This window comes from Hippopotamus amphibius, chromosome 9, assembly GCF_030028045.1.
Source record: "Hippopotamus amphibius kiboko isolate mHipAmp2 chromosome 9, mHipAmp2.hap2, whole genome shotgun sequence".
In the NCBI taxonomy this organism is placed as follows: domain Eukaryota; kingdom Metazoa; phylum Chordata; class Mammalia; order Artiodactyla; family Hippopotamidae; genus Hippopotamus; species Hippopotamus amphibius.
In genome coordinates, this window is record NC_080194.1 from 30,276,101 (window position 1) to 30,291,693 (window position 15,593).

The 15,593-nt window shown below is 48.1% G+C and overlaps 1 protein-coding gene across 1 annotated transcript in view; it reads right to left on the reverse strand.

The window, feature by feature from the left end:
- The window catches only part of SPON1 (spondin 1), a 270,084-nt gene that overhangs the window by 6,437 nt on the left and 248,054 nt on the right, over positions 1-15,593 (reverse strand). The window contains exons 8-15 of the mRNA XM_057750017.1: positions 9,311-9,512; positions 8,206-8,346; positions 7,684-7,759; positions 6,528-6,710; positions 3,909-4,079; positions 3,659-3,826; positions 2,623-2,787; positions 407-670 (exon numbers count right to left, since the gene is read on the reverse strand). Coding sequence (XP_057606000.1) covers positions 407-670; positions 2,623-2,787; positions 3,659-3,826; positions 3,909-4,079; positions 6,528-6,710; positions 7,684-7,759; positions 8,206-8,346; positions 9,311-9,512 — 1,370 coding nt within the window. The remainder of the gene's footprint in view (positions 1-406; positions 671-2,622; positions 2,788-3,658; positions 3,827-3,908; positions 4,080-6,527; positions 6,711-7,683; positions 7,760-8,205; positions 8,347-9,310; positions 9,513-15,593) is intronic.

The window sequence follows — 15,593 nt, forward strand, 5'->3', positions numbered from 1 at the left end:
CTTCTCAGGTTATGAAGGAGGAGGGAGACACATAATCTCTCTCCTGGGCTACAGAGAAAACTTAACCAACCTCCATGCCTCTGTTTTTGCCACCTCCAAACCACTCAGCACAGGCCTGTTGAAGTCACTCTGTGGCTTAAAACCTTCACCTACAGAATCAAGTCCTTAGCAGGCCTTTCATGGTCTGGTTCCTACCCTACCTCTCCAGCTTGGTTTCATGCCTCCCCCCTGTACTGTGTGTTCCTTCTGCATCCTACTTCCTACTTGAACATATCTTGCTCTTTGGTATCTCTGTGCCTTTGCAATAATGACTACTCCTGCTGCCTGGGACACCCTTCTTCTCCTGGCAAACTCCTACAAGTTCTTCAAGACCCACTCTGCTTTGATATCTCCCTGGGGGCAGTACCTGGAAACTGGTCCCCATCGGACTCCTCCCTCAGCTGCTCACTCCTCCGGCTTTCTCGGGCCTCCCTCCAGCGCAGCTTCTGGATGGATGGATTTCGGAGGCATTTCCGAATGCGGCACTTTTTCCGCTGCACAGTCTCTGGGCAGGGTGCGCCTCCAAACTGAGGCTCCATCTGGATCATGCGGGTTCGAATCATGTGGCCTTTCCCACATGACTTGTTACATTCCGACCATTGGGACCACTCAGTGAGCTCACAGTCAATGGCTGGCAAGACACAGATGGGCATGAGTGTATCTCATGTTTGAAACAAGACCCGGTCACTTATACTCTCCTTTGAACGTCTCAACACAAGCCTATGGGAAATGCAAAGCAGGTGCTGTTACCCCATTTTATGGAAGAAGAAACTGAGGCTCCAAGAGACAGACTGACTTTATCCAGCCCACATGGTTGGTAAGCAGTAGATGCAGGATTGGTGCCCAGATCAAACTCCATGTGCTATGCCCTCTTTATGATTTGAAAAGGCTTTTGGGGGCACTTTGAAGATTAGTTCAAATCCTCTTGCCTTGCTCTTTAAGCTTCTAGAATATTGTCAGATTAGCCTCAAGTGGCACAGACTAGCTTCCCATAGCCAAGGACCCTGATTTTCTGAGGGAAGAGGTAGCTCACTGGTGCCATTTTCCAGAGCTGACCCCCATGAACTAATACCAGGGACACTGCCTTTTACAGTACGACCCAGACAGTGTCTCTTGTTCTCGATATCATTCTGAGTCTCATATATGGCAGGCTGCAAAAAACACAGGAGTCAGAAGTAGGACATTGAGTAGAGAAGAGGGGCAGGAGCAAGTGGTGTCATGGTTTATCATGGTACAAGAACTAGCAAATTCTCATTAAGCCAGCATCTCACCAACGTGGAGGAGAGGTAACCATCAGAGTGATTCTCAGGATGTCTCCTAGGGAGGCAAATTATTCCAGACTCCACTGCCTTTGCAAGGTGAGGGCCAGGCTAGATAGATCTAGGGAGAACTCTTTTTGTTCATGGTCTTAGGCCTTTTCTCCCTGTCGGAGTTCAGGCAGCTTTCCCATCTGCAGCATGGGGATAATGTTATTTTTCTCATTAGGTTGTGAGAATTAAGTGACATAATGCTCTCAGCCTAGTTCCTGGCCCACAGTAAGTGTTCCGTAAATGTTCTTTTTTCCCCTTCATTCACCAGATGTAGTTTTGTTTGTTGGTAACAGTGACTCAGAAGATTCTGGACCCCCAGCTCTGGTGAGCTATGTTGAACAATGGGTCGATCTTAGTAAAAGCCTCAGGCTTTGTTTAATTTGATGCTCTGGGTCATCTCCACACATGACTTTGGCTAAAACAGTGCAGGAACTGTAGTATGTAACATTGGTGGAGGCCCGCACTTCCTGGGTCCAGTACTCGGCACTTTGTACCAGCTATGTGGTTTAATTCTCAGAGCAGCCTAAGAAGTTTTTCTCACCATTTTACAGATGAGGGACAGGGATGCTAAGTAATGTGCTGAAGTTTATGCAGCCGGTAAGGGACAGAGCTGGGATCTGCCCCTGGACAGGCAGCCTCAGGAAGGGGAGGAAGGCAGGTGCATTTCAGAGGAAGCCAGAAAACAGATCTTAGCAAGCGTGCCTGACTTTTCACCACCTGAAAGGGAAGCATTCATGGAGGACTAGCCAGAAAAATGGGCTCTCTCCTTGGAAATTAGTCCCTAGATAATAAACTCAGCTGATCACAGAGATCTGGGAGATGAGCACGGAACTTCTGAGCTTGTTGACTTGCTGACCTGTCTTATCAAGTCTGCAAAGGTACAGGAGTCACTGGTTTAAAGTCTGACCTTCAGTCATGGGTAAATAAAATGGTCACAGGGAGGAGGAATAGAGTTTAAAAGCTTGGAAAACCCATGGGTCAGACAAGCCTCTAACTTGGGGAAGGGGGGCGGTGGAGAACTATGAGATAAGTTTTATTGTGCCTGTGCTGTTTTCCATCTAAGTCTGCTGTTTAGACTTCACAGCCATTTGCAGTTTGGGTGCTTTGTAGATGGTTAGTGGGGTTCCCATTTTACTACTGAGAAGGTTGAGAGTTTAAATAACTTTACTAACAGAGATCCAGGGTGCAGCAAACAGTCATAACTGTGTGGCCTAGCACAGGGCTGGCTAACAGGAGGAGAGGAGAGGTGGCTTCCAGGAGCTCCAGGACTTACGGCATTCGGGCAGCATGCACTTCTCCACTTGCTCCAGCTCCTCGTTACAGTCCCCGAGTTCGGCCAGAGACTTGAGCATCCGCTGGCGGGTCCGCATGCCCTTCCCACAGGTCACGCTGCAGTCACTCCACTCGGACCACGGGGACAGCAAGCATGGGATGGTGTCTAGACCAAGAGCCAGGTTTGTCACTGAGAACAGGCTCCCTTTGCTTTCTTTGATCTGGTGCCCTTGCCCTTTGTCCCCCAGTCGGGCCCCTTGAGTACAGTGAAATTGACCAATGGGTTCAGATAACCCACGTGACCTTTATGGAGCCAGGAGTGGCTCAGCAGACCCCCAACTGCTCCCCTTGTCTCTCTCCTGCATCTCCCCTGGCCTAGCTGGTGCTCATGATGTGGCATCAGACGTGGCTCAGTAATATGAATATGCAAGTCCCCACTTGAAACATTCCTGAGAGTGTGAATAGGTTTTACTAGAGACAGAAACATGTCACATGCCCCAAGAACCACAAGCTAAAAGATAGGCTCAGTGATGTGTTTTTTGACCCTTTGGTGCCGAAATCCCTAGAATGTGTATGTACTTGGGTGCATGTGTACATCTGTGTAGGGATGTGTGAGCCTATGTGCATTTGTGCGTAGAGCAGGGGTTGTCATGCTTCATGGGGCCACAGGTAAGTCTAACATAGAACAAGAATGAGGCGGTCTGTGATCACCTGAGGAATGCACAGCCTGCCTGCATGTATCACCCCCACCCCCAAAAGATACTCTGGGGTCCTGTAAAACCCAGCTACAGGTGAATTCTACCCAGAGGCCACCCGTTTGCCACCCCAGCATTGCTCGAAATGTGCCTCAAAGAGGCCACTCTTTCTGGGTCTGGGTGATGTCGACATACCTGTTAGCTCTCGTTTTATTCCTAGAATTGCCCTGCAAGGATGGGGATCCATATTTCCCCCTGCACCTGCCCAGCCTTGACGGTGGTAAGAGTAGGGGCTGCCGTGGTCCTCTGTCCCCTCCCCCACGCCCACCCTCGCCCACTCACGGCACTCGGGCATCATGCACTTCTCTGCCTGAGACGTCTCAGCTTTGCACATGGAGCCGTCTGCCGGGCTCATCTTGACCATGCGGTGGCGCTTCTTCATGCCCATCCCACAGGTGGCGCTGCACTCGTCCCACTCGCCCCACTCGGTCATCAGGCAGCTGCTGGGAGCTGGAGAGTCCACCAGCGCTGGCGCCATGTCAGCAGCCTCGGGAGCCCCTCCCCCGCCCTGCCCACCCAGCACCCCACTCACAGCACTCCTCGTTGACCGTGCACTTCTCCGTCTCCTCGGTGGGCAGTGTGCACACGGAGCCGTCCTCCGGGAACTGCTTCACATACCTCTCCCGGGACCGCAGGCCAGTGCCGCAGGAGATGCTACAGGGTGACCAGGTGATCCACTCGGACATGGTGCAGGTGGAGCCGTCTGCAACACAGGAGCAGAGCTGCAGCCTGGGTGCCATGCCGTGGGGATCCGTGCCACCGACCAGAGTCCCCAAGGGCAGGGATCAAGAAGGCCAGGTGGCGTTCAGGGGCAGTTAGGAAGCTGACATAGAAAGCACACATCTTTAGGAATTGTTCTTTAAAGGAAAGGCCTTCTTCCAGGTGCATGGAGCACTCGGGATTACTCCTTGTCTCATGACAGTACACTTGAAAGATGCTTGGATGGATAGGAGTGTGTTTATGTGTATGCCTACTGAGTTCTACGAAAAGAAGGGGGAAATGAAGTCATCCATCCATTTACATCAGTAAAGATTTACAGACTGCTTAGTGGTATGTGCTGAGGTTAAAAAGATGTGTAAGATATGGATTTTTGTTCTACTCCAGAAAGAGAGATGGGCACATAAACTGCCATAATTCTAGGTATTGAAAATATGGCAACAGATATAAGCTGATGGAATTGGAAGGGGGAAAGCTCCTTGGAGTTCTGGGGAAGATTTCACACAAGAGGGCACATCTGAGTGCACTTTTGTTGGGTAGAGAATATCTGCATTTAAGGTGAAAGGAAACAGCTCTTGCAACAACCTGTACAGAGTGTATTGTGTGTGGCCCTGGGAGATGATGCTAGAAGGAAGGATTGACGTTGGAGTGTGAGGCCTCCTGCACATCACAGGCTGTCATGTGCACGTGGGTGATGCCTGCACGTTGCTCCTGAACCCGTGGACAGTGTCGCTAGACAGTGCTGGTGGAGCAGGAAGAAAGACAGCTGGAACTCACGTGAGACCCAGGGAAATTCTGACACGTCCTACAGCATGGATAACCCTGAGGCTGTTATGCTGAGTGAAATAAGCCAGTCACAACGAGACAAATACTCTGATTCCACTTACATGAGATACCTAGAATAGTCAATTCTTAGAAAAGTAGAATGGTGGTTGCCAAGCGTTGGGGGAATAGAGAGTTAGTGTTTAATGGGTCTGGAGTTTGTTTTGTGAGATGAAAAGAGTTCTGGAGATGGAGGGTGGTGATGGTTGCACACATGGGTGGTGTGTATGGGTGGTGTGTGTGTGTATGTACACTTAATGCCACTGAACTGTACAAGTAGAAATAAGTTTGTAAATTTGATGCTGTGTACCACCAAAACAACAACCGGCATAGCCCAGCATGTTTCAAAATTGTCATCACCACCTGGGAGCCACTTGAACTCCACCCCTATAGAGGGGGTGGTTAAAGACCTCAGCTCCCACTGCAGGCCACAGATGGCCCACCCATCTGCTTCCCCATCCTCAACCCCAAGAAAGAGAAAGAGCCTCCAGTGTTGGCAGCCCTGTCACAACTTCCTCCCTGCCTGTTCTTAGGAATGGCCTGTGCAGGCAGGGTTCACTCCCCTTTGAAGTGCCTTATCATGGGCACAAACAGCAGTAAACCACCGTGGAGTGCAGCCAGGAGAGGTGTTTAAGACTGTGCCCCAGGAAGAGCCAGTGGGTGAATGACCTGCAGTGGCGGGTGAGCTTTCTTCAGTTATCCTCAGCTTGGAAATGGTTTTCTTCCTGCCGTAAACCAGTCCAGCCTATACATCCTTTCCTATTGCCTCGTTATACCTCTGAGACAGGTAAGATCAGAGCACAGAGCATAGATCTGCTGAGGCAGAGAGAGGAGTTGCACCCTGGAAAGTAGGCTGCTGGCCTTTGCATAGTAGTCAGTGTGGTGCCATGTTGGAGCCTGAGCCATCGTGACACGGGCAGTGCACGCTTATAGTTCAAGCCTGACCTTTGAGCAGTTACGAGGAGAAACAGAATTGCTGCAATCAGTCCAAAGGTCCTGACGCAAGGAAGTAAGGGCTCTGACCCAGGCTGAGGCAGGCCATACACGGGGGTCCATGAACGACACAGAATTAGGGCAATGATCTAGATTCAATCTTAGCCAACCTGTTCACCTGCTTCTTAAAAAGAGATTGGATTTAAGGCCCAGAAGTGGGCAGCTTGTTATTTGTCGTTTGTCATAAGATGTTTGCTAGCTCTTAAGTAACATGTCTGTTTTCTTCCATGGCTGGGGGGGTAGGGGGTGGTCAGTCAGTCTCAAGAATTCTTTTGATGTCATAAGACATGTCTGTGTTCACAGCCCTCAAGACACTGTTGGAGATGGGGGTCTGCCCTAGGTGGTCCCCACTGACAACAGTCAGGGTCCTGGGGGGGAATGAATTAGGAGATTGGGATACCGAACTGTACATTCTAGATACATGCAGTTTATTGTATGTTAACTGTATCTCAATAAAAGTTATTAAAAAATCAAAAAAAAAAAAAGATAAAAAAGTACAGTCAGGGTCCTAGTGTCCGGGGGTCGCTGCCTAACCAGGTATGAGAGGCCGGCGCGGCCAGGCAGGACCCTCGCTTCCTGAGCTTCTGTCAGCCACCCGCTGGCCTGGGCGTCTCCTCACCTTCATCGCTGCAGCCCGGGCCCATGCAGGGCTGGAAGTCCTGGGTGTCGGGGCAGGGGACGCTGAGGTCCAGCTGCGCCTTCAGCATGCGCTGCCGCATCCTCTTGCCTTTGTCGCAGGTGGAAGAGCTGCAGGCGGACCACGGGGACCAGTTGGAGTAGATGCAGGTTTCAGGGGTGTCATCTGGGAAGAGGATGGGACACGTTTTCCCTGGGAGCCTGTGGAAGCTGTGACTGGCCCTCTCTCCCCAGACAAGCTCATGTGGGGACAAGAAGACCCCCGCTGTCTGACCAGCCTCAGGGAGCCTGGGTCCTCCAGGGTTGCAAGCAGCCACTCACTTCCCTTTAAAAATTATACTTGGGCATTCCACGAGTAAACATCTAGGTGACTCCATAAGGAACAAGTCTCTTACTGTCCCTTCTCAGCACATGAACACGAGCTTCTCACCTTGGCAGACCTATCGGGCACGTCATGGAAAATTTGGGGGAAGCACAGGCTTTTTCTGTGTTGCTGCTTATCTTCCCAGTGATCCCATACGTGGTGTCATGGTGAGAATACGGGCGGCCAGTGTTCATGAGCCCTTGTTATGTGCCAGCATCATTCTAAGAACTGTATTTGTCTTATCCCATTAGTTCCTTACCACAACGCTCTACGAGGCAGGTTCTGTTATCATCCCCATTTTACAGTTGAGGAAGCTGATAGAAAGGTGGGCTTCTTGCCCAGGGCCACAGGAGGAGAGCCCAGCGTGTCCAGTTCCAGATCCTATGCAATAACTTGAGCTGAAGCTAGGGCTCTGCCGCTGCCTCTTGACTAGGGTCTGCGCTCACTTTCCTTGCTGGGAAATTCTCACAGGCTAATGTGAGAATCAAACCAGAGAGTCATCCGAGTACTGTGAAGCCTATGCAGATGCCATTTGCATGATATTTTAAAGGCCTGGTACTGTTGAATACACATTCCAGCATCATACTCCACCAATTCCCTTATACGTTGTGCCTAGCGTTGGACTCTCTCAAGCAGAAATCCTCGAGGAAGGGATTACCAAGTCAAAGGATGTAATATATTGGTGGCTTTCAAAATGTTAGCAAATTGCTTTCACAAAAGATAGTTTATGTTTGGTTCCCCGTTTATGTTGCCACCTGCAACAACGACAACTTACCTTCCTCTTTCTCTTCTGGAGCCAGGTCTGCTACAATATCGTCAACATTGTCAGGAACGATATTGCACTGTTCCCCCTGCAAAAGGAATTTTACTTGGAGGGCTCACATTAAAGAATGGAATGTGTGGGGAAAGACGAGGGAGGGTATAAAATCGAATGCCCACCCTGTATGCAAATCCCAGGCCATGGCAGAATCCTGGGCCAACTTTTGCAAGCTGACTTTAAAAGAAGTGGCAAGAAAGCCACAGCTTCCCACTTCCTGACCGATGGCAGACATTAGCAATTGATTATGGCACTCACGATGAAGCCCGGTTACCTGGAGCAAATTATTTGGTTGAATGTCAAACCGTACCACCGTGTTCATTTTGGTCATCTGTGTCATGAATAATTTGCATTCTAAAAACTCTGAGAGGCCCAGGAATTCCACATCCTGAATATGCCGGGGACCCCATGATTCCAGAGCTGACAGGGGTCCAGTCCTGATGGGAAGGGTCTGTGCCACGGTGAGCTCTATCCCAGTACCTTCCGGGCAATTCTCTCGATGACAACTCTGGCTACTTGAGTGATGGACCCGCCCTCTGGATCATAAAAAGGACTCTGAGGATGGTCCAGACTGGTCAGGGGTCGGATTTTCTCCTGGGGGATTGTGGGCTTGTTGGGTGACTGCAGTGGAGAAAACACAGATACAGAGAGTGGGAAATAAAACTGGTTAAAAACCACAAAAACAGTTTGATATGATCAGATACAAAAACCTTGACAGGAATTTAACAAGTGTAACTGCTATTTATAGAGTTCTACTCATGCCATGTGTTGCGCTCGGACATTTGTAGATCTATACTTTCAAATTCTCCCATGTTGAAGACGCCGAGTTTCAGAGAGCCATTTCCAGCTAGGAAATAGCTGGACCAGGTTGGCCTGAATCCAGAGTTCTTCCTACTAGGCCAGGCATCAGCAAACTTCTGTCTGCAGAGGACCAGATGGTAAATATCTTAGGCTTTGTGGGCCATACTGTCTGTTGCAACAACTCAACATAGTTGTTGTAGTGAGAAAGCATCCCCAGACAACATGGGAAACTCTGCAGGTTTGGCCCCCAAACCATAGTTTGCCAATGTCTGTTCTAGATTGTTCTACCACTGGTTTTCTGATGGTCCCAGATTTCGATGCAGTCGGTGTGCTGACCATATCTGAAAAATATTGGCATTCCCAGGAGAATCCAAACTCAGCCTGGCTGTCTGGAAACTTTCAGAATCTGAATCTGGCCCAGCTTAATGCATATTGACTTCCTGCTGTTCCCTATTCTCTCTCTCTCTCTGTCTCTCTCCCTCCCTCTCTTTCTTTTTGCTTCCATGCCTTCTGCCTCCTGTTCCTTTATCTTTGAACTGCTCTTCAGCAGAGTCCCTTCCCGTGCTCTCCTGACCAGCTGCACTGGCACTTCCCAGAGCCAAGTCACACAGCACATGAGTGTGTGATGATGGGACCATGCTGGGCTCCCCTACTGGACTGTGAGTTCATCTGGTGCAGAGCCTGGGCCAGACTCACCTCAATGGCCAGGACACCCAGAACAGGGCCGGGCAAGGAGCAGGCACTCAGGAAGGTTCTTCACTCACCACTCCAGGCACACACGTACCTCATACGTCACCCCACTGTCAGTGCCGGCGTCCCAGGGAATCAGGTCCTGCACCACCTTCTGGACCCAGCCACACTCTTTGGTGCACAGATCCTCTGCGGACAGGCCCACGTTCCAGTCGGGGCTTGGGCCCATCATGGTCAGGAAGGACATTAAGTGGCGCGTCCTGTCCACTGAAAATTCAGCTGAGGGCGCTGCTCTCCTGGAAACCAAACACAGAGACCATTACCTTCGGGGCCCTGGGGGTGCACCCTCTGAGGGACATCTGGTCAGACAATGGCTAAAGGATGAGAGGGAGAGAAAGAAGGGATTTTTGGTCTCCCACTGGTCTCTGCCTTTGGCCACAACTGGTTTCTCTCTCATTCATTGGCCACACGTGGAGAGAACCGTATGCTACCACACTATCCAGTTTTAAGGTGTCTTCAGCACTTACTTTTATTTCGTATTTTCTTATTTATGTGTTTAGCTGTTTATGGACTGTCATTTCTCACTGGAGTGCAAAGCTCTGGGAAAGCAGGGATTCTGTCTGCCTTCTTCACGGCTTTATTTCCAGTCCCTGGCACAGCAGAGATGCTCAGCCAGTGTTCTGAATAAACGCGTGCACCCAGCTGTGCTGGATGTGAGATGAACTTGACAAATAATATCTGCATAGTGATGCCCCAAGCCTTTCCTTATACATCCTCAGTGATGCCTCACACAGACCTGGGGTAAGGATTATTGATTCCAATTTACAGATGAGGAAACTGAGGCTCAGAAGGGGTATGTTATGTAACTTGTCCAAAGTCACAAAGTGAAGTGGCAGAAATGGAGACCACGACCTAAGTCCATCTTAATTCAGGGTCCAAGTTCTTTTCATCATCCATTTCTAAGTCCCTCCTCCCCCACCCTTCACTCTCTAGAGCTATTTTGTGCCACGTGTCTCCCCAGCCTGCTGCCTCCAGCGCCCTCCAGAGGCTGCTTAGAGCAAGGCCCTGCCCTGGCACCAGAGCTCACCCAGCGCCTCACAGCTGGTTCCCTGGCTATTTCCTCCAGTGGGCGAGCAAGGACCCAGCTATAGAGCCAGAGACCTTTGGCTGACAACCCCCAAGCTATGAGAGGCACTTCTTCAATCTCCATCTCCTCATGTTGCCGAGAAGAGGTCCTAGGAGTGGCCAGAGCTGTATGAGATCAACAGTGGCAGCCCACCGAGAGGCGTGGTGGGAGAGCCACGGTCACTCAGCACACACCTGGTGGCACATCTACATTATTTTATTTTCTCCTCATGATACTCCTGTGGGTTAGAATTATCTCATTTTGTAGAAAAGAAAGGAAAGCGTATAGAAGTTAATGAACTTGAGACGCAGCTGGTGAGGCTGAGGCGTGAAGGCAACTCTGCCTGACTCTCCCCGAGGCTGCTGATCATGGGGAATCCTTGGCTGGGGACCACCTCATATGTTCAGTCTGGCTGGCAACTGTTTGGGAGTCTCTGTTGGGACCAGCTGCTTCTGGCTGCCCTCACCTGTCCTCAGAAAGCAATGACTCCAGGCCTGATTGGGCCTTGTGGAACTGGGCCCCTTGGGCATACCAGCTGGGACCAATGAGCAGAGAAGGCTGGAAGCCTGGGTGTGCATCCTGTATGGCCTCTTAGAGCTGTGTACCCTTGGACAAATGACCAAACCTTTCTGTGCCTCAGTGTCCAAATCTATAGCATGGGGATCCCCATAATGTCTACCCCAAAGGGTTATTGTGAATGTTTAATGACAGAACTCCCATCCAGTACTTAGCTCAGTGCCTGGCACCTCACCAGTTATTACTGCCGTAAGTCCCCTACATACGAATGTTCAAGTTGCGAACTTTCAAAGATGCGACCATGCATTCCATCAACGTCAGCAGTGAGTGAAACTGCAGCTTGTCCTCCATCTCCTGTTGCTGACGATCCTTCAGCTCCACCATCTCCCACCTCCTCTCCTTCCTCCAGTCAGTAACTCTTCTTTCCTCTTCACTCGATGCCAGCCCCTGGATGCCAGCTGTTGTACTGCACTACTGTACTTTTCAAGGTACTGTACTATAAGATTAAAAATGTTATATTTTTTGTGTTTGTTCTTTATGTATTATTTGTGTGAAAAGTATTATAAACCTATTACAGTACAGTACTATATAGCCGATTGTGTTAGTTGGTAAACTAACTAGTTAGTAACCTAGACTAAATTTTGTGTCACTTGGTAACCTAGACTAAATTTTGACTTACGAACAAATTGGACTTAGAAATGTGCTCTCGGAACGGAACTCATTCGTATGTAAAGGACTTACTGTATTACTTTTACTGAGTGAAGCAGCACTGTAGGGTCATATGGAGATCAGAAAAGAGAGGCAAGGGGAGGGAGGCCTTCCTGAATGCACTTCCCATTTCAGCCTGATGCCAGTCTGGGTTCTGGCACCTGAGCGGAGGAAGAGCCTGGCCTGAGCCTGGCTTTGGCATCAGGTCCCACGTGCACTTGCATCTGCTGAGAAAGCTCTTCTTTAGTGGTCTTCAAAGTGTGGTCCTTGGACCAGCAGCATCGGTGTCCCCTGGGAACTTGTTGGACATGCAAATTATTGGGCCTCACCCCAGACTTACTTAGAGACTAGGGATAGGACCCAGCATTTTTTTTTTTTCTTTAAAAATTTTTTGACTTCTTTTTGGCTGCACCACACAGCTTGTGGGATCCTAGCTCCCTGACCAGGGTTCGAACCCACACCCCGCATTGGAAGCACAGAGTCTTAACCACTGGACCACCAGGGAGGTCCCAGCATTTTGTCTTAATAATCCCTCCAGCTGATTCTAATGCACCTCAAGTTTGAGAATCACTGGTCTACTCATCTTCCAAACCTCAGGTCATGAGTCACCTCATCCAGGAGCCTTTCTGATCCCCTGCACGAGGCCAGTGCCCTTGGTCTGTATTTCCACACACTCTGTGTAGGTCTCTGAGCAGTACCCTTTGATTGTGATCTCTTCTCACTGTTTGGTCTCCCCCTCTAGACTAGGAGCCCCTCAAGGGCAGAAAACCTAAGTTTCACAGCCACATCCCAATACCACGTGTCCAGCAGGCCAGCTGAGCAAGTGGATGCATGATGACTTGAGTTCCACTACTTACTAGATCTTGGGCAAGTAACTCATTCACCCACTTCCAGTCTCAATTTCTTCATCTGACATTACCCACCTGCCTTGTTGCTGTGAGGCTCAGATGATATTAGGAAGCCTTTACAAACTGCTAAAGTCCCACACTTACATACTCTGCTATTTAGTTAGGCACAAATTGGAGGATTTCATTTCCTTTTCCCATGTGTGCATTTTCTAGCATGAAGGTCATTGCTTTTAGCAGCTTCTTTTAAAGACCTGGTTTCTACAAGAATTGCAGTCTGGGGAGCTGTAGCATTGCTCACCTAGGGATTAACAGGACACGGTCTGGGGTCTGCCTCCCAAAAACTGCCTGGCAATGAGCACGGGCATGTGGGCAGAGTGGAACTGGTTGGCTCTTGACCCCTTGGGAGTCCATCAGTGCCTTGGAGGAAGGCTTCTCTTTCATTGCCATAGAGACCAACCACTACACCAGTTACCTTCCCATCTCCCTGAGCGTGTGGTTGTGGGTCTTTCATATCCTTTACCCCATGGATGACATTATTCATCATGACAACCTAAGAGGACAAAAACAGCTCTACTCAGGAATCCAGAGCTGGAGGAACCAAATCAACCCCCACCCAACACACCACCCTGGTACTCTGCGCAGCTGAAGGATGTAACCATCTGAGAACCCCCTGTGTTTTACAAGGCTTATACAAATCATTCTCAGCTAATGCACTTGGCCACATCTGTAACCTGAGTGAGGTATCCTCCAGACCTTGGTAAGTGTTTCAAGGGGTAGGAAATTTGGGGCAAGTGATCCCTGTACAAAACTCCTGACCTTGGTTTGGGTATATGGTAAATTTGAATCTGTAAAAGACTGGGAACAATTTTATAACATGTTCGGTTATGTCCTGCTCTTTTCTTGTATCCTTGATGGGAAAATTTATTCTCAGGCCCCCAGCTTACATAATACGCCCTGGAGGAAATGTTTCCTGCCCTCACCTCAAATTGCTTAGGACCTCTGGTCCCCCTTCCCAGAGCATGTTGAACACACTCTTTCCTTGGAGTTTCTTGTTTAAATTCCATCTTCTCCATTAGGTTCCAAAAGAGTAAGGACCATTTTTGTCTCGCTTACAGCTATATCCCAGTGCCTGGCTTAGAACCTGGCGTGCAGTAGATTCTCCTCAAATATTTGTTGAAATAAATGAGTTAATCTAGGAAATGAATGTGGAGCTCTTACACTTCCTTTGGCTTTCAGATCTAATTTTAAAATTACCTCAAAGTATTTATTACTTCTGTAATAAAAATGCTATTTAAAATAATGAAATGGATAGGAATATATGTGAGTTTTCTTTAGGAAATGCTAGATATGACTGGAATTCTTTAATTTGTCCAAACCATAATAAAAATTCTTATTCATGTTTTCTTATATGCCATGTCTTCCCATATATAGTGTTTCATTAATTTGATCTTATTTTTCTATCTGGGATTTAAATTTTTATCACTTTTCTGGCAAAGAGAGTTGATCTGGCCATACCACATAACAATATACTATAAAGCATTATAATTAAAATGGTGTAATATCCAGGATAAGACAAATATAAATCAGTGGCACAGACTGAAGATTACAGAAACTTTTGAGAAGGACTCATACAAAATTGAGGGGGAGAGGAAAGATCATGCCACAAGTGGGGTTGAGCTTAATTGCAGTTTAAATAAATACAGAATGCACATCTAATATCTCTCTCTCTCACATACACACACACACACACACACACACATCTCCCCAGAGTGTAAAAACTCAGAGTTAAGTAGAAAACAGCCAGATCATAGGAAAAAAAAAAGTCAAGGTTTTTGATCTGTTAGAGAAATGTTAATTTTCTCAGCTTTGAAACAATTAACATAATCACAAAGCAACCAATCCAATTATATACCAACTAAAAACATCCGCCTAATGGAAACAACAGTGTTGAACTAGAAAGGGAAAATGACATGTTGGCAAAAATGTCTCCCTCTAGCATGAGTGACAAATGTTAATATCTATAGAATGTACAGAGCTAGTCCGAATCTGTTAAAAGAAGAAAACAAACCACAATCCCAATAGGTAAAGGAAAGTTATGAACACACCATTCATACCAGAAAAATGAAAACCAAATGAAGCCATGGAGATATATTTTGCCTTTTTACATTCAGAGAGGCAGTGTGGTGTGGGGGTAAACAAAGGGGACTGGAAGAGACAGCTGGATCTGAACCCTGGTTCAACCACTTATTAGCTACGTAACAGCAGCTTTGACCTCACCTCCCTTTGCAATTACTAATCTGCAAAATGGGAGCATCCTCGGACCCACACCAGGGCTTTTTGTGAGGACATTGCTTATCATCATGACTGGCACCATAACAGGACTTGGTAAGTGTTGATTTCCTTCTCACTCAGCTTTTCTAAACAAAGCTTTCAAAAACACGACGAAAGAAAAGAGGCAACAAAGGATTTTTATGGCCCTTCTAGAGACTTACTATATCATTCTAAGTTACAGATCCACCTGCGACTCAGGTCACGCGTATGCCCTGTTCTGTCCCTCCTGTTTGTTTCAAATAATTCCCAGTACAGAGGTTTCAAAGTTGCAGAAACTCAATCTCGACACTAGGCAGCGCTGGAGCCATTCACTAGGCCGAAGATCTGTGTGGGTGGAGGAAGGTTTCAGTGAGGCTTCTGCTTTGGAAAACTGTTTATAACCTGGAGGCATCTAGGGCTCCAGGTCCATCTGGCCCATTAGATCTACCGCTGGCTTTTCTAGTCCAAGGCCAGTCTCCTTTACAATCCTGAGGACATTAATGGACTGGGACAGGTTCTACCGGAGATGGGGAGGGCCCTGAAATTTCCAGTCCTGATTTGACAGAAAGATGCCTCTGGCCTCCTGGGAACCATAGCTGAGGTGATTAAGGGGGCACAGACCTCCAGAGGCATGATTTCTAGAAAGGGTGACCATGTCTATTTCACCTGACTCTCCTCTGTCTCACAAACAGATCTGTCTAAACAAATGTTAATTAAACAGCATGGCTGGGAATAATTAAGGAGACTATAGTCCCTTAGAGGAGTCATGATAAGAAAGGGAATAAAAATTACTTTTAAAAGTTCCAGTAATTCCTAACAATCAGATTTAACTGGAGGAACTGGGTGGTGGAAATCCAGCACTGATTTTC